The sequence below is a fragment of the Peromyscus californicus genome, unplaced genomic scaffold (genome assembly GCF_007827085.1).
Source record: "Peromyscus californicus insignis strain IS unplaced genomic scaffold, ASM782708v3 Scaffold_21__1_contigs__length_65335640, whole genome shotgun sequence".
NCBI classification, from domain to species: Eukaryota; Metazoa; Chordata; class Mammalia; order Rodentia; family Cricetidae; genus Peromyscus; species Peromyscus californicus.
This window is the reverse complement of record NW_026294514.1, coordinates 55,160,319-55,179,269: the sequence shown is the minus strand read 5'-3', so window position 1 is coordinate 55,179,269 and position 18,951 is coordinate 55,160,319. Positions and strand designations below refer to the sequence as shown.

Sequence of the window (18,951 nt, the reverse complement as noted above, 5' to 3'; positions counted from 1 at the left end):
CTCCTGGAGCTGGGCAGTGGTGGCGCACGCCTTTAATCCCAGCACTTGAGAGGCTGAGGCAGGTGGATCTCTGAATTCAACGCTAGCCTGGTCTACAGAGTGAGTTCTAGGACAGCCAGGGCTACATAGAGAAACTGTCTCCTGAAAAAAAAGAATAACTTCTGATGCTGAGCATGATGGCGTATGCCCTTAATTCTAGCACTGTAGATGTAGAAACAGGAAGATCAGGATCTCAAGGCCAGCCTTGTCTACATAATGAGCATAAGGCTAGCCTGTGCTACATATGATCTTGTCTAAAAAAGAATTGGGGGCTAGACAGATGGCTCAGCAGTTAAGAACTCTTGCTGCTCTTGATGAGGATACTAGTTTGGTTTCCAATGTCACATAGTCATCTGCAACCCCAGTTACAATGGATCTGATGCCCTCTTCTGCCCTCCAAAGGCTCCAGGCACACCTGTGGTGCACATACATATGTGTAGGCCAAACACTCATGCACATTCAATGAAAACTATTCTCAAAAACAGAAAGTCACATTTGGTGGCCTGCTGTCCCACATCTGTCTTCCTAGCACTGAGTGGCAGCAGCAAAAAGTCTACTGCAAGCTCAAGGCCAACCTGGTCTACTTAATGAGATCCAGGCTAGCCATGCAAGTTACGTAGTGAGACCCCGCCCCACCCCATCCACGAAAAATCCCTACAGTTGCATCAGGCTCGGGATTTGGCTCGTGATAGAGTACCACCTGCTGTGCTCAGTGTCATTCTTTCTTACCACCTGTGCCACTGGTGGTAAGAAGGGTCTCAAGTTGGAGACTGCTCTTGCAGAGGGCCCAGGCTCAGTTCACAGCTCCCACATGGCTGCTTACAACCACCCCTAACTCCAGTTCCAGGGGATTTGGTGCCCTCCTCTGACCTCTGCAGGCACCACACACTCATGCAGCAAGCATCAAGTGTGCAGGCAGAACACTCATAAACAAAGTAAGGATAATAAATAAATATTTTAAAAATAATTATATCATCTGTGATTGGTATGTAAAATGAGTAAAAATTTCTTGAGCTGGGTGGCAGTGGCGCACGCCTTTAATTCCAGCACTCAGGAGGCAGAGGCAGGTGGGTCTCTGTGAGTTTGAGGCCAGCCTGGGCTACAGAGTGAGTTCCAGGAAAGGCGCAAAGCTACACAGAGAAACCCTGTCTCAAAAACAAAACAAAACAAAACAAAACACAAACAAAAAAGAGTTCAGTGTTCTCTTTTCATCATGGTTGTGTTATTACTTATTTGGGTTTTATGAGTTTTTTTGTTTGTTTGTTTGTATGTTTGGTTTTGAGCCAAGCTTACCTGGGAACTCATCCTGTGTGTCGGGCTAGCCTCAGACTCAACAGCAGTTCTTCTGGCTCAGCCTCCCCAGGTACTAAGATTACAGCCATGAGCTTACTACAGTTACTCATTTGGCCAATCCTCTACTGAATGTATCCTTGTGTAATTAGCTTTGTGCAGTTTATGAGACGGTCTATATGGAAAAGTTCCAGAGGTGGCCTTGTTGGGACAGATAAATACATACTAAACTTTGAAAATTATTTTCAAATTTCCTCCCCAATGGTTACACATATGAATTTATAATATTAAAGATTTTTGTTGTTGTTTTGTTGGTTTTTTATTGTTGTTTGTTTTTGAGATAACAGTCTTACTGTGTAGCCCTGGCTTGATTGGAACTCACTATGTAAGCCAGACTGGCCCTCCAACTCAGAGAAGCTAGCCTGCCACTGTCTCCCGAGTGCTGGGATCACAGGTGTGCAGCATCATGCTCCCCACACCCCCAATTTCTTAAATAGGGTCAGCAAGGTACCCTTGAGTCTGACAACCTAAGTTCAATCCCCAGGAACCACAGAAGCCATGTGAAGGTGAAAGGAGAAAGTCAGCTCCACAACGTTGTCCTCTGACATCCACGTGCAGCACCATGGAAACATCTCTTCCCCTCAAGAAGTTTCTTTATTTACAGTCTCATCACAAGGTGGAATTGCCTTCCAGACCTTTCTTCTGATCCTCTAAGATAAATGAAATGTCACTGTTTTAATTTATCCTGGGACTAATTTATTAACCACTAAGCTCTGTTTGTTTTTCTTCCTCAGCTTATGTGTGGGTAGAAGATAAATTATATTAATTCAGTATGATTCTAGATTATTTGTTCAACATCTCTATTCAAAAGTTTTTCAGCCAGGCAGTGGTGGTGTATGCCTTTAATCCCAGCACAGGGGAGGCAGAGGCAGGTGAGTCTCTGAGTTCAAGGCCAGCCTGGTCTACAAAGTGAGTTCCAACACAGGGCTACATAGCATGTGAATATTGTCAAATAGTAAATTACTCATTGGAATGCTACTTTTTATTGGTAAATTATATTGATAAATTATTTGATAAAATGTTAACTGAACCTAAATGGTTGCTGTAGTCTAGAATCAGAAAGAAGTGACTAAAACACACTAAGAATGTAAGATAGAGTTTTTGTTTGTATGTTTATTTTGCTATCAGTTTCTAAGCCCAAAATCCATTTATTTCTATGTGATAGTTTGTGAATCTTATACACACAAGGGCAAAATGAAGCAAGAAATTCAATAAAACGTTATGTGGAACATGTGACTTTCTGCCAGTTTTCAAAAACCTTTGTTGTTCTCCATGATTAGTGAGCTTTTTCTCACCTGTCTCCTTGCAGCCTAAATGTGATGGACAGGTCTTACTGACACAAGTGTGGAAGCATTTGAACCTGATTGAATGTGACTACTTTGGTCTGGAGTTTAAGAACATTCAGTCCTACTGGGTATGTGCTTTTGATTTGCTTTTGGAAACTGGGTCTGACTGTGTTGTAGAATAACCATGGTGTCCACGGTGTCCAAAAAGCCTTTTAGGTCATACTATAATGATGTAAACAAGATGTTTGATAAGTGACACATCGTTCTTAGCAAAGCTGTGATATTAAAGTACTTGATTTTCACCTGTGAGGAATATGCCTGCCTTTAAGCCTAAATGCATATCCTCCTTAAACTCATTCCACCTACTAGCACCTGTGCCAAGGAAACCTTCTGAGTTGCCATGACAACCACTGCTGCAGCCTGCTAGATATGAATTGTGTTGCAAGTTGATTTTGAGCAAAGTGACTAACTTTGCATCATTTCACTTATTAAACAAACTGTAAAAGTGTGGCATATTATTATTTATAGATGTGACTGTTTTAAAAACAAAAAACTCATCAGCCCTTTAGATCAGAAAGTGTGTCGTTGCTGTGCTCTTTCATGTCTCGGCCCTGCAGCGGGGTGGGTTTGCCTGAGTTTTCTGCTCCAGTGCACAGCAGACACCTTGCACATAGCAGCATCAGTTTGTGGCTTGCTCACAATTGGTTCTGTTTGAGAGCTGAGCATTACCCAGATTAGTGTTATAGAGTTATAGCACATTAGTGGTGCTCCAGCTCCTTGAAGCAGGCATTGCTGAGCTTCCTGTACATCTTATTAAGATGTGATTATCGTGTAAGAGAACAACATAAAATATCCTGTCATAAAATCTTCTAATTAATTGTTTGTGTTTTGTAGTATACTTACTAAATGAGGAAGTTATTGACTAGTTTCATTCTCTTCTGTTTAAACCCTGTTTAGATTTGGCTTGAACCCATGAAGCCCATCGTTAGGCAAGTACGAAGTAAGTACCTTGTTCTGGAATGGTAAATTCTCAACGTGTTCACGGTCATTGTCACGGCTCTGGATAGGTGGTAAGAGTAGTCACAGTGGATAGACTTGAAGTCACTTTGCTGGTTGGTTTTAAACTACAGTAAACAGGCATAAGGACATTAGATTTAACTCAAATCATCATAGATAACTTGCCTTAAATTTGAAAGTCACAGGATTTATTGCTTGGTATCTTAATTGTGGGTCAGTATGTTAGGGGGAGAAAAGTTTCTAAGTCATGAGAAGACATTGCAAGGCCTCTTTTTTTTTTTTTTTTTTGGTTTTTCGAGACAGGGTTTCTCTGTGTAGCTTTGCGCCTTTCCTGGTATTCGCTTTGGAGACCAGGCTGGCCTCGAACTCACAGAGATCCACCTGGCTCTGCCTCCCGAGTGCTGGGATTAAAGGCGTGCGCCACCACCGCCCGGCTGCAAGGCCTCTTTTAAGAAACTTTTGGAGGACTAGAAAAATGGTTCAGTGGTTAAGAGCACTTGCTGCCCTTGCAGGACCCACTGCCCACATGGAGACTTATAATCCCCTGCAACTCCAGTGCAGGAGACCTGACGCCATTTTCTGGCTTCCAAGGACCAGGCAGGCATGTTGGGCACATACATATATGCAAGCAAACACTTCCACACTTAACAAAACAAACTTTTTGGTTCTGGGATTTTTTTATATTTTCTTGGTTTGGGTTTTGGATGTGGGGAGGGGAGCAGGTTCTTTCCACATATTCCAGACTGCCCTTGCATGCATGATCCTGCACATTAGCCTCCCAAGTGAGGGGATTACAAGCATGTGCTGTCATGGGCAGCATTGACTACACCTTTTTAGTAACTACATTAAGGAGGAAAGGATACATAAAGTAACTTGCGCAGAGAAGAAAAGACTGTTCATGTTGCCATAGCATTTTAGCCAACTTCCTCCTCTTTCCCTAAAAACTATACAGCTCTGGTGTTAAATTTCAGTGGCACAGATATCAGATCTGCTGTGTCTGGTGCCTTTTGCAAAGTCAGATTGTTCTAGTTCAGTTAGTAAGTGCCGGTGATGTTTTTTCTCTCTAGTGTATATAAGAATTAAAAAACATGTTTTTATTACCACAGTATTAATGGTATAAGCATCTTAATGTAATTTTATCCTAAAACATAGTCAGGAATGTATTTTTGTTCTGTGTATCTTCTCATTTTCAAGACAAGGTCCCTTTGTAGCTCAGACTAGTCCTGAACCCATGACCCTCCTGCTTCAGCTTCCTAAGTGCTGGGGTGCACCACCGCTCCTGGCCCATATTTGTTGTTGTTTAAATTCATTGTTAATACTGCTTTTGTTTTTAGGGCCAGGTTCTTACTCTGGCTAACCTCAGACTTATGTGTAGCCTGGGATTGCTTCAAATGCACAGTAATCCTGTTGCCTCAGCCTCCCTGGTGCTAGGGTTACGGCCGTAAGCCACTACAGCTGGCCATAATTAAATTTTATTTTTTTTTATTTTTTTTTTTTGGTTTTTCGAGACAGGGTTTCTCTGTGTAGCTTTGCGCCTGTCCTGGAACTCACTTGGTAGACCAGGCTGGCCTCGAACTCACAGAGATCCGCCTGGCTCTGCCTCCCGAGTGCTGGGATTAAAGGCGTGCGCCACCACCGCCCAGCTAAATTTTATTTTTTGAGAAAGGATCTCATGTAGTCCAAGCTGGCCTCAAAATTGCTATGTATCCAAGGATGACCTTGAACTCCTGGTCTTTCTGCCTCTCTCCAGTGCCGGGATTATAGGATACACACACCTGGTTTTTATGTGGTCTTGTGAATAGTAGACACATACTTTCCCAACTCACCTGTATCCTCTCTAGCTTTTTTCTGTTTCTTTTTGAGGCAGGGTGTCACTGTGGAACCCCAGATGACCTACAACTCAATTTGTAGACCAGGCTTGTCTTGAACTCACAAAGATCCACATGCTTCTGCCTTCCAAATGCTGGGATTAAAGGTGTACACCACCATGCCTGGCATTAATTTTAAAGTTTTAATGTGTAATTTTCCACCTACTTTAGAATGTTCCCCAAGTAATCTCTGTTTAAAACAAAATATTAAAATTTCTCAATACATGTGATTGGTAATTAAGGACTCATTAATGAGTGCATAGGAAATGTCTTTGATATTTTATTATAGAAAGAAAATAAATATGGAGATTAACCTTATCTGTGACATTTTATTTATTTTATTTTTATAGGGCCAAAGAATGCAGTTCTTCGTCTGGCAGTAAAATTTTTCCCACCAGATCCTGGTCAGTTGCAGGAAGAGTACACAAGGTAATGAGCTCATGCTGATCAGGGACGTTTGTTATTCACCTGCCTGAGTGGTTAGGAGGGAATGAGGCTGTCTTTCTACTTAGTTGTTTCTGAGTGTAGCTGAACTGTATTTTTACTATATTTTATTTATTTATTGTGAAAAATATTATGATATGCTATTTCAGTGCTATAATTTTATGAAAATATCCCTTGCATCCAGAGAGATTGAATTTTTGCTGACCCTAACAGCCAAGTTAATGATACACCTTGAACTCACATAAGCTTTATCTTTGTTTTAGTTAGGATTTTCATTGCTGTGGAAAAATACCATGACCCAAAGCAAAACCTTTTTCTTGGGGAGGAAAAAGTTTATTTCATCTTAAAACTCTCAGGTCACACTGTATCACTGAGGAAAGTCAGGGTAGGAACTCAAGGCAGGAACTGGAGCGGAGGAATGCTGGTTACTGGCTTGCTCTCCATGGCTTGCTCAACCTGTTTTGCAGCCCCTCACCCTTTGGGATGGTCTCACCTATATTAATCATTAATCAAGAAAATGCACCGCAGACTTGCTCACAGACCATTCTGGTGGAGGCATTTTCTCAATTGAGGTTCCCTCTGCCCAGATGACTCTAGCCTGTGTGACAAAAAGCCCACTTAATATATCTTTTTCCTACTGTGTTTAACCTGCCTTTAAGAGAACATCATACCAACCAAACTTGCCTTGGATTGCCCGTTCAATCAGCTTTTACAACCTAAGCTAATTAATGGCTTCAATCTTAAGTTATGTCCTCTTCCATGCCCCTCACCCAGATTTGTGTGTGTGTGTGTGTGTGTGTGTGTGTGTGTGTGTGTGTGTGTATTGTGGTAACTATCTGCTGAGAGCAGCCAGTAGGTCAGAAACAACCTTATAAAATAAATATTCACTATAAATATTGGAAAAGCATATGGATATTGTTTGTCTGAGTGAGTTGGGGTGAGTAAAATGATTCCCCTTGTAGAACTCTTTGAAGATTTTTGTAAAGGACCCCTCGTCCCTTTGCCGTGCTGTTTATTGTGTAGTTCAATAAATTCAGAGCCAAGTTCTTTGTTAAGGGACAGACAGACATTAGACAGCATTCAGGCAGGCACAAATATATACAACACCAGACCACAGATCGACCAGTAACCACAAAGTGTGACAGATGGCGTATACAAGGAGAATAATGGAGAATTCAAATTTGGGCTTGTTCTTGGTCAAATAAATACAAAATGAAGTGTTTGTTTTCATTCCTTAATGCAACATCGACACATTTTGGTACCTCTAAAGTTATCTTTAGTGCATTAAAACACACACACAATTACAAACAAAAAGAATGAATGAGAACAGGGTGGATGTGTCACTGTGTGTAAAGGTGCTTGCTGCCAGCCTGCTGACCTGGACTCAGTCCCAGAACCCCATGGTGGACAGAGAGAAACAACATCCAAAAGTCATGCTCCCACTTCCACATGCATGTGTGTGGCACATTAGTATTCCCAAATAAATACTTTTAAGCTAAAAAATAAATGAGCTAGGAGACAAATAAATTCCAGTAAATGTAGTTAAAGAAGATCTTAGCAACTGGTTCTTACCAGACACAAATATGAAGTAGAACTTAGAAGAAGGATCTATGCTTTAAACTTGAAAATAAAACTTGAATGGAGTGCTAGAACAATTTCAAACAGTATTTTCTGTGTGGCTTAGATTTATGTTTGCAAATTAAATTAAATTTGTCAAATTAAAATTTGTCAAAATTCTGATCATATAAATATTTATCAACAAAAACCTACTTAAATGAGAGGTGTATACCATGCAATAGTCCTCATGAATAGCGGCATAGAATGAGTCAGGTAGGGGTATGAGGAAGTTTCCAATGCTTCTCTAATTATAAGTTGCTCTTTTTGCAGAAATTACTGACAGAAAATGTAACAGTTGTCCTTGAGGTGGGAAAGATTAGGAAATCTTCTCTGTGCCTTTTATGCTTATGTATATTGATTTTATCATGAAAAATAAAGCTACAACTTTAAATTAGGTTCAAGCCGGGTATGGTAACACACACTTTTTTTTTTTTTTTAAATTTTGCAATACAATTCAGTTCTACATATCAGCCACGGATTCCCTTGTTCTCCCCCCTCCCGTCCCCCTCACCTTCCCCCCAGCCCCCCCCCCCCATTCCCATCTCCTCCAGGGCAAAGCCTTCCCCACAGACTGAGATCAACCTGGTAGACTCAGTCCAGTTAGGTCCAGTCCCCTCCTCCCACGCCGAGCCAAGCAATCCTGCATAGGCCCCAGGTTTCAAACAGCCAACTCATGCAATGAGCACAGGACCCGGTCCCACTGCCTGGATGCCTCCCAAACAGATCAAGCCAATCAACTGTCTCACCCATTCAGAGGGCCTGATCCAGTGGGGACCCCTCAGCCATTGGTTCATAGTTCATGTGTTTCCATTCGTTTGGCTATTTGTCCCTGTGCTTTATCCAACCTTGGTCTCAACAATTCTCGCTCATATAAACCCTCCTCATTCTCGATAATTGGACTCCCAGAGATCCACCCAGGGCCTAGTCATGGATCTCTGCATCCAGATCCCTCAGTAGTTGGATGAGGTTTCTAGCATGACAATTAGGGTGTTTGGCCATCCTATCACCAGAGTAGGTCAGTTTGGGCTGTCTCTCAACCATTGCCAGCAGTCTGTTGTGGGGGTATCTTTGTGGATTTCTGTGGGCCTCTCTAGCACTTTGCTTCTTCCTATTCTCATGTGGTCTTCATTTACCATGGTCTCCTATTCCTTGTTCTCCCTCTCTGTTGTTGATCCAGCTGGGATCTCCTGCTCCCCTAAGCTCTCTTTCCCTCAACCCTCGCCTTTCATTACCCCCACTCACGTCCAGGCTGTTCATGTAGATCTCATTCCATTTCTCTGTCATTGGGTGATCCCCGGGTAACACACACTTTTAATTCCAGCAGAGTAAGGCAGATCCCTGAGTTTGAGGCCAGTGCCTGGTTTATAGAGCAAGTTACAGGACAGCCAGGGATACACAGAAAAACCATATCTTGAAAAGCCAAAATAAAATAAAAAATAAAATAGACTCAAAACCCTGGGTCAGATGCAGATGATAGAGAATAGGACATTATCATAGTGTCCCCAAAATGAGTAAGTCCTGACTGGGCCAGGATCGTGTGAGTTACAGTGAATCCCTCCTAAAGGCTCTGTAGATCATGGACCATGCAGGAACTCATGGAATGTCAGGTACAGAGAAAGGAGAGCAACATCTTAGGTTGATGAGGAGACTGAACTGTAGCTAGCAAAGCAGTGCTACTGTAAGTGAACATAAAACACACCTTGGTAACTTACTGAACTCTGAGAAGCACCATGCGGGACCTTTTTGAAGGGGAATCATTTCTAAATCATATTCTCCCAAATTAAACAAAATAGTCTCTAATTTAGAATCCTGTGTCTGAGTATTAGGTTCAGGTTGGTTTGGGGCAATCTGGTTTTTTGTTTGTTTTGTTGTTGTTGAAAAGGTTCTTATGACTAAGGCTGACCTTTAACTCACTGAGCAGCTGAGGGTGCCCCCTGTTTCCACTTTCTGAGTTTAAGGGCTCTAGGCGTTGGCCACCACAGCCTTTTTCAGTGTTGCTGGGGATGGAGCCGGGCCTTCGTGCACTTGGTGAGCACTCTACCAACACCCCGGCCCCGGGAAGTCAGTTATGCCCCCTTATTTTCATTCAGAAGGCCTTTTTCCTCTTTAATTTATTAAAAAGTATATCTGTGGCAAAAAAGAAAATTTCAAATAAAGTTATGTAAAATAAAAAACCAAAGTTTTGTCCTTGCTCACCCCTTACCCTCCAGGTAAGTTCTAACACTGGGCAGAGATCTTCCTAAGAGTTCTTTCAGTGAACACAGCTTAGAGCCTCAAGGAAATTATGTTACAAAGCACTATCAAATGATACATGTGAACTGTACATTGAAACTTTCCCCCATGTTTAGTAATTCATAGCCTTTCACACTGAGTGTAGACTGGCACCTAATGCAGTCATTAGCATCTAGTGCATTTGGGGCTTATTCCCAGTTTTTCTGTTAAAATATCACAAAGAAATGTCATTGTTGGCATGCCTTTGTGAACTCTGGGAATACTGCTGTGGAAAATCTGTTAGCATGGAGCTGTCTGGTTCAAGAGCACACACATTTTAAATTCTAAGTCTACAGGTGTTCCTTTCAGCTGCGTGTATACTAAAATTGAAAGGCTACAGAGATTAGCATGCCATCTACATAAGAATAATATACAGGTTCAGAAGCATTCCATTTCGTTTATCAAAAAACAGAGAATGTAGTAATTTTTTTTTTTGCATGTGTGTGCTTTGCCTGCATGAGTTTCTATGTACCACATGTGTGCCTGATGACCACCATGAAATTCTCTGGCACTGGAGTTACAGAACGATTGTGAGCCACCATGTGGATGCTGGGAATTGAATCCAGGTCTTCCAGAAGAGCAACATGTGCTCTTAATTGCTGAACCATCTCTCCATTCCCAAATCTAGTAAAATTTTAATAGTTTGTACCAAAGTGTAAATTTCTGTGAAAACAGGGAGTTTGGGTTATTCACCAAGTTTTGCAACTTCCAGAACAATACTTAGAAAGAACTACTTAGTCATACTTATTAAGGATTAAATTAAGATATAAATATTTTCTTTTCTTTTTAATCTATCTATCTACCTACCTACCTATCTACATACCTACTTACCTACTTATTTATTTTGAGACAGGGTCTGACTATTATGTAGCTCTGGCTTTCCTAGAACTTACTATGTAGACTAGGCTGACCTTGAACTCACAGAGATATACCTGTCTCTGCCTCTGGAGTGCTGGGATTAAAAGCGTGTGCCACCATGATTGGCCTCAAAAATGCTTTCCAGTTGCCTTCTCTGTTTACATTTTCACCAGTGGTGTTTTAAAGTACATGTGTCTTATATTCTCACTGAGACTGAGTATTATCAATCTGCTTCAAAGCATCACAGCACATTTGAAGCTGTCTTAACTGTGTATTTCTGTTCTTCCGTCCAAAACTGTGATTGCAGTTTTGTAATATGAATTTATGAACTTCCTTGTTGAAGGTATTCCCTCAGAGAGTGTGATTGTGTGGATTAGTAGTATGCCTGAAAAGGCGAATTTCTCTGTCTTGCTGCTGGACAGAAGTTCCTCTGTGTGCTGAGCACTTTGGGTGTGCTCTGACGTGCACGCCAGAGCCTGCTGAGCAGACTTGTCTTCTGACCTTTGGTGTCTGCTTGCTCTGTGAAAGGGCTTTTGTGACTTGTGCTTGGAGGGCACTCCATTTTGTTCAGTGTTGAGTGCTGCGCCCCAGAGCTGTGTGCTCTCTTAGAGAGGCGTGTCTGTATTATGTTCAGAGAACTTTGGAGTTGATCTTCTCTTGCTTGAACACCTGTCTAGGTACCTGTTTGCCTTGCAACTCAAGAGAGACCTCCTGGAAGAACGCTTGACGTGCGCTGCCGCCACTGCAGCCCTGCTTGTATCCCACCTCCTGCAGTGTTAGTATCTGTGCCGCCTCGAGAGGGTCCGGGACAGGCCAGCAGAGCTGCCCTTGCTTGGCTGGTGCGCGTGTGTAATTGACAAGTCAGGTTTTGGTTTGTTTTTTAAATGGGCATTTCTATTTAGATGTATTCTTGATAAGATGAAAGTTAACCGCTGTAATGTACCACTCCTTGACAAATAGCTCTGCATATAGGCCCACAGCCCAAATCTGTGGTTACATTCATTCTTCAGGGTTGTCTCCCATTTGTCTTCACCCTGTCTCTTTGTCCTTCCCGGTGCTGGAAAAGAACAGCGAGCCTCACACTTGCTAGGCAGACATTCCACCACTGAACCACAGAGCCAGCACTCGGATGTTTTGTTATTGTTGTTTATGTTTTTAAACAACTTGGGCTGGCCTTAATTTGTGTACCCCAGACTGACCTCTGTCTCCGTGCCCCATCTACCTTTATCCAATTTAACAGCAATGCATATTCAGTCCAGAGTCAGGCTGTAAATCAGATCCTCAGCACACCCAGAAGGGGCCTCCTGAGGGTGAGTTAGAGTCCCCGCTGTCTAAACATTAACACTGAAGGGAAGAGAACACATTCCTTTAGTGTCTTATGTGGAACAAAAGGTGGCGGAGAAGGGTACAAAAACTAACTTACTTCAGAAATAGACCGTGAAGAGTAGCAAGAGATTCCGAGACGCAGGCACATGTTTTACAGGACTTATGAAGACATAGGAAGGGAAGGACCCACATTGTTTCTAGACTAAGGTGAGGCTATGTTATGGTGCACTTACTATGTACAGGCAAAACACTCACATACATAAAATAAAAATAAATATATATTTTTTAAAAATTATAAATTTAGGAGATTTTTGAAAATTTGAAAAGCCCTGAAAGGAAAAAAATGATTTAGCCTGCATTTTTCTAAAGCAAAATAATTGTCGTGGTTATAGTATTCATGAGACAATATATGTATACACTGATTTTTAAAAATAGAAGCTGGGCAGTGGTGGCGCACACCTTTAATCCCAGCACTTGGGTGGCAAAGGCAGATCTCTGACTTCGAGGCCAGCCTGGTCTACAGAGTTCCAGGACAGACAGGGTTCCACAGAGAAACCCTGTCTCGGCAAACAAACAAACAAACAGTAAGCTAGGGTGAGAGAGACGACTCAAAGGTTAATTAAGACCACTTGCTGCCCCTGCAGAGGCCTCAGGTTCTGTTCTCAGCACCCACATGGTGCCTCATAACCATCAACAGCTCCCGCTCCAGGAGTCCATGCTTTCTTCTGGCTTCCTCAAGCTCTGCATGCACATGGTACATGTACATGCTACATTCCTAGGCAGGCAAAACACTCATACACACAAACTTTTTAAAATCTTTTAAAACTTAAATTAAAAATTGTCATTATATTCAGGGTTCACTATAAACTATCAGAATTTTTGGTCTTCAGGAGTTAGAGGGGAAAATCCCTATACCTTTCTGTGTTTATCTTTAAACAACATATTTGGAAATATGCTGGAAATATTTGGAAAGATAAAATAAAAAATATTTGCTTTCATTGTCTCATCTCAGCGGAAATAGGGGATTATGATGAAGCCTTGGATCGAGAACACCTCAAAGCCAATGAGTACTTGCCCAACCAGGAGCAATCCCTGGAAAAGATACTAGACTTCCATCAGAGGCACACGTAAGTTGGTCAGGAGTGGGGGTGATGCAGTTAGAGCTAAAGGATGTTTAGGGACTTTTGTTAGGCTTCTGTAGAATTTGAACTGAAGAAACATTGGTTGTTCTCTGGTCTGAGAACATGCAGCAGCCCGTGTGGGTCTAACAAAGTAAGGGGAAAGTCCCACATTCAGGCACAGAGCAGGGGAGCCTTCCTTTGCTCCAGATGTGACTTCATGTGAGCATTGATTTCCTGAGGCTGCTTAATAGGATGTTGGCCAGATTCACTTCTGTTTTTTGGTGATGTAACCTGGGCTGTGGACTGTATAGCATGTTAGGAGACCTTTATGTGGATAGATCAGTTATTTTTGTTGTTGTTGTTTTTCCCAAGGTATGGTTTCTCTGTGTAACCCTAGATGTCTTGGAGCTTGCTCTGTAGACCAGGCTGGCCTCAGACTCACAGAGATGTGCCTGCCTCTGCCTTCCAAGTGCTGCCATTAAAGGCGTGCACCCCACCACTCAGTAAATTCAGTTGTTTTTGCAATGATAAGAAAGATACCAGTATCATTTAGGACATTTCCTCCAGCTCACTGTTTAGTAGCTAGTGTTGTTGGCATATAACTTCAAGTAAATTGTAAAACTAATCATTTAGTGAGTTCAGATGAAACACTCTACCTTTTACGAGTAGATTAGAATAAGAAGATCGGAGACTAACACAGAAGGAGCCCATCTCCTCGGCCTCCACATGTGGTGTTCTCGTTTCGTAGTTGGTAAATGCAGAAGTGAACCACATGCCCCCTAACAATAAAAACTTCCACGTTGATTTGTTAGCTGACTTATCTGACTGTTTTCCTGACCTATTTTCTTATATACTTTGACTCCTTTAGAAGACAAGTGTTTGATATGTTAAAACGTCCTTCATTATAGGGGCCAGACACCTGCAGAGTCGGATTTCCAGGTGCTGGAGATTGCAAGAAAGTTGGAAATGTATGGCATCAGATTTCACATGGCTTCTGATAGAGAAGGGACCAAGATTAATCTGGCAGTTTCTCATATGGGTGTCCTCGTGTTCCAGGTAGGTGGAAGGACAGGGAGGGGCCAGAGTCCGGTGCACAGGGGCTTGCTGTGGTTTGTTGTTGCTGTATTTGTTGGTGGACTTTTGTTGTGATGAGTGAGTGCTGTGTGCAGAAGAGAAACTTAGCATATCATCTGATCTGACCCATCTCCTACAACGAAGAAACTGCTTTCTGGTCCTTCTCTTGCCCAGTACAGCTGTGCTCACTGCCCTGGAACTCACAATCCTGACTACTGCCTGGGCTGACCACTGCCCAAGGTCTCTGCTCTGTCATTCCTTCTAATGGTGAACCAGAGTCACCTTTAGGATCTGAAACTGGGGCCAGGTTCTTGTCTGGGGGTGGGACAGAGGACATTCTGGGGGTAAGAACTCTGCTGGGTCACGAGAGTTTTTGATGACAGGGAGCTCAGAGTTAGACACGCTGGGCCTGAAAGCAGAAGGCCTGGTTTGTCTGTATGAAGATCAGTCGCAGCCATGACAGACACAGTATACATTCCCTGTGCTACAGCAGTAAAGGGGCTTCCCATCCATGGTGTGTGTCAGAGGTTAGAATCAAGGCACCTCCCTGAAAATGTAGACTCACGAGAAACCTGCAGTTAGAAGGTGACACAGTCCCTCCATGTGTCAGCTCCCGGGAACGCTGGCCAGATTGACAGGCAGCTGGAGGCTTCTTTGAAAAGCCTGACTGTCTAGCACCTGTCAGTGCTGATGCCGGTACCTGCGACCACAGCACTAGTGTGGAAGCTTCTCCGGGACGCTGAGTGTCAGGACAGCACAGAGAACCCCGTCTGTCCTTAACCTGGATTCACCCTTTGGTGCACTCCGTCCCTGCTTCTACCACAGTGTCCTCTGAGACAAGTGACATACATCCTCACCCTCAGACCTATATGGCATGTCCTCTGGATAAGGTGCTCTATATATCATCACAGTGCATTTACCACTGACACCATAATACAGTAATCCCAACCGTCTTTAAGGCAGGCTGGGCAACAAAGCAAGCCTCAAAAAAAAAAAAAAAAAATTAGCCTGTGGCATAGTGGCTCATTGGGTAAGCTTGCTTGCTGGAAACCCTGGTGATGTGCGTTTAATCCTCGGAAGCCACATGGAGGAAGGAACGGACTGCCTTCTACAACCTGTCCTCTGACCTCCACACATGTCCCATGGCTTGTATGCACCCATGTGTGCACACTTGAGCACACGCATGCACGCGCGCGCGCGCGCACACACACACACACACACACACACACACACTGTTCCGTACAAATTAAACTGGTAGTTTTACTGGTCCTACAGAGGATAATTAAAATGACCGGCTTTCAGTTAAGAACGTGAGGGAGACTCTACTGTAGATTCACTGCTGCTTCAGGCTCTGAGCCTTGTCAATCTGCTGTTATTACAGAGGAAACATGAATCCCTAAAAACAAATCAGAATGCTAGAAAAACAAACGCAGAACAAGCTACACATTTAGAAATAGGATTAGGCTTGCAAAATAGTTCAGCTGATGAAGGCCCCTGCTCCCAAATCTGATGACTCTAGTTAAAAAAAAATTTTTTTTTTTTGGTTTTTCAAGACAGGGTTTCTCTGTGTTACAGCTCTGGCTGTCCTGGAACTCAGGTGATAGCCCAGTCTGGCTTCAAACTTACAGAGATCCACCTGCTTTTGCTTCCTGAGTGCTGAGATTAAAGGCATGCGCTACCACCACCCAGCTAAAAGTTTTCTTTAAAAAAGAAACCAAGATCTGGGCGCCAGGTCTGCCCATTGCTTTTTAGGGAGTCATTTCTAAGCCCTCTGAAAGCTATATACGTGTTCACTGGTCACGCACCTGTATTTGTATTTTGCGTCTGCCCATCTGCTGATGTGGAAACCAGAAGTTTTCTTTAACTACAGTGCAGTCTAGGGTGGTCTTCCTGCCTTTCCCTAGGAAGAAACCTGACACCCCTCTCTGCCAGCCTGGCCATCACCATGGCCTCTTCCAGACACTTCCCTTTGTTGGGGGAACTTCAAAATGTGTGATGCTACCATTGGTTTTTAAAATTTGCAATGAAGCTGTATCTAAGAAATTTAAATCACCAGTGCAAAATAGATAATATATGTGATGTTGGCATTTGATTCAGAGCTGTTCTAGGTGAAATGGTGATGTGCACTTGAACTGCTCTGCTGCTCATCAAGGATGTAGCTGAAGCGGATTCCGCTCTGTGAGAAAAGTCATGTGCGCTTACATTGATTACATTGTAATCAAATGTACTGTGTGTGTCTGTCTCTGATATTCCAGGGAACCACCAAAATCAACACTTTCAACTGGTCCAAGGTCCGGAAACTAAGCTTCAAGAGGAAAAGGTTTCTTATCAAACTCCACCCAGAGGTCCATGTGAGTATTATTTTAGAACTTTTAATATTGTTAGGCAGTTTAATCCTACAGAATATTAAGGGTCTTTTTAAGCATTTGATATAAAATCTCAGCACTCTGGAGGAAGAGGCAGGAAGATCAGAAGTTCAAGGTCATCCCTGGCTACCAAGGGAATTAGAGGCTAGCCTGGTCTAGAGACCCTGTCTCCAAAAACCCTACTTTATAAATCATTTCAGGATCAGGTATTTGATAATTTAAAGTTGGGACTTGGGATCAGAGTCAAGATGGGGATGAGTGCCCAGCATGCCCACATTGCCCCTCTAGGGAGCTTATCAGTTCCTACCCGAGGGTTTCCAGTTCAGCATGAACCTAGGAAGGCACATGCTGAGAGTAATCTGGACCTGTCAGCAATACACAGTGAGGACTTATGCTCAGCAGTTTGCTTGCAGAGGACCTGGCTCTGTACCCAGCACCTGCCTGGCAGCTCACTGCTGTCTGTAGCTCCAGTTTCAGGGGATCTCTTCTGACCTCCATAGGTTCCTGCACACACATGATGCATATACATACACACAGGCACACACACAGGCACATTCATTAAATAACCCCCAAAACTTGACCCCTGACTAGGTCTGATGGAAGAATCCTTGATTATCAAGAAATAATAAGAACTCCTTTTAATCCCAACACTCTGGAGGCTGGGGAGGAGAATTACAAAGTTTGAGACCAGCCTGGTTTATATAGCAAGATCCAGTCTAAACAAAAGAAAACAAAACACCCTCCCTTTTTATCAGAGATTCCAGTCAACAAGAGCTGACAAGCTAATAACCACCATTTCACCACTGAATGATTAGAAATAGAAAAAGTGTAATCTGTGCAATGTGGTCATTGGGAAAATTCAATACTTCAAGTAGTTCGTGTTTAAATTGTATCTTCTTTGTTCAAAGGAAGCTAGGAAACAGTAGATCAACTGAGCCGTGGCCTGGCTGAAGCTTGAGATGCTACCTGGGTGGGCTTCAGGGTACTTCTGGTCCCGTGGGAGCGATCAGAAGAGTGTCTCTGTCTAAGCCTCGGAGAAGCACATGGGGCTTTTGTCCATGTTCATGTGCAGTATGGGGCTGCATTGACTTCAGTAGAGACTTGGAGCATGTGTCTGTCTGTCTGTCTGCATATGTCTGTGTGTTTACTTGGCTGTTTGGTTGTTTTTTTGTTCTTATTTTGTTTGGTTTTGGGGTTTGTGAGACAGTGTTCCCCACACTGTGCTCTGACTCCTGATTCTCCTGCCTCAGACTCCTAATTGTTGTGATTATAGCTCTATGCCACAGGCCCAATCAAAAGAAAGGTGATCTGCTGTTAATTATTTAAAATAGTTCTCTACTCTCTATGGATGAAAAGAGGCAAGTCAAAGGCTTCCTTTTTCTCTGTGAGTAAAAAGTGTTTCTTAGAGTTAATCTGGAAAGGTAGAAGAGAAATACTACTCTGTTGTGGAATATCACTGTAACTGTGTAAAGGTGTGTTACATTTGTCTGTGCTGCATTTGTTTAATGATATAAAGGTGTGTTGCTGTTTCACCTTGCCTGCCAAAGGCACCTGATTGGTCTAATAAAAAGCTGATCAGCCAATAGCTACACAGAAGAGGGACAGGTGGGGCTGGTGAGCGGAGAGAATAAATGGGAGAGAGGAGAAAGAGAGAATGAAGGAGAAAGAGAAGATGCCACCCAAGACCAGCCGCCAGGCAGCTGGACGCGGAGTAGGACATACAGAATGAAAGAAAGATAAAAATCCCCGGGACAAAGCGTAGATGAGAGAAGCAGGTTAAGTTATAAGAGCTAGTGGGGCAATCGTAAGATAAGGCTGAGCATTTATAACTAATAAGTCTCTGTGTCATGATTTGGGAGCTGGTTGGTGGCTCATAAGAAAGCTTGCTACACTGTTCAGTTTACAAAAGCAACTATTAGAATGGCATGTTTTAAAGTTACATTTAAATCTCTAAACACCTAGGGTTTTTGTTTGTTTGTGACAGGATTTCTCTGTGTAAACAGTCGTGGCTGTCCTGGAACTTGCTTTGTAGACCAGGCTGGCCTCAAACTCAGTGATGTGCCTGCCTCTGCTGGGATTAAAGGTGTGTGCCCACCGCCCGGCCGGCCACCTACTTTTTAGGACTAAGTAGAAGTATTGCAGTTGTAGAAAATGATTCGGTGATATCGACCATAAGATTCAAAGTGCACGTGGTCCTAGAGCTCACAATTGCATTTCTAGGAATCTATGCCAAGAACTCAGAGAGACAGACAGCAGTGGTTTCTTCATGTTGATATACGTGAGTCTGAAAACTATAGCCTGTAGTTATCTAAGG

The 18,951-nt window shown here is 42.8% G+C and overlaps 1 protein-coding gene across 2 annotated transcripts in view; it reads left to right on the top strand.

Moving 5' to 3' along the window:
• Positions 1–18,951, top strand: part of Farp2 (FERM, ARH/RhoGEF and pleckstrin domain protein 2) — a 98,156-nt gene that overhangs the window by 36,209 nt on the left and 42,996 nt on the right. For both annotated transcript variants that reach the window (XM_052750327.1, XM_052750326.1), the window contains 7 exons: positions 2,699–2,803; positions 3,633–3,675; positions 5,911–5,989; positions 11,428–11,525; positions 13,089–13,203; positions 14,106–14,253; positions 16,527–16,622. In XM_052750327.1, the coding sequence (XP_052606287.1) occupies positions 2,699–2,803; positions 3,633–3,675; positions 5,911–5,989; positions 11,428–11,525; positions 13,089–13,203; positions 14,106–14,253; positions 16,527–16,622 (684 nt within the window). The remainder of the gene's footprint in view (positions 1–2,698; positions 2,804–3,632; positions 3,676–5,910; positions 5,990–11,427; positions 11,526–13,088; positions 13,204–14,105; positions 14,254–16,526; positions 16,623–18,951) is intronic.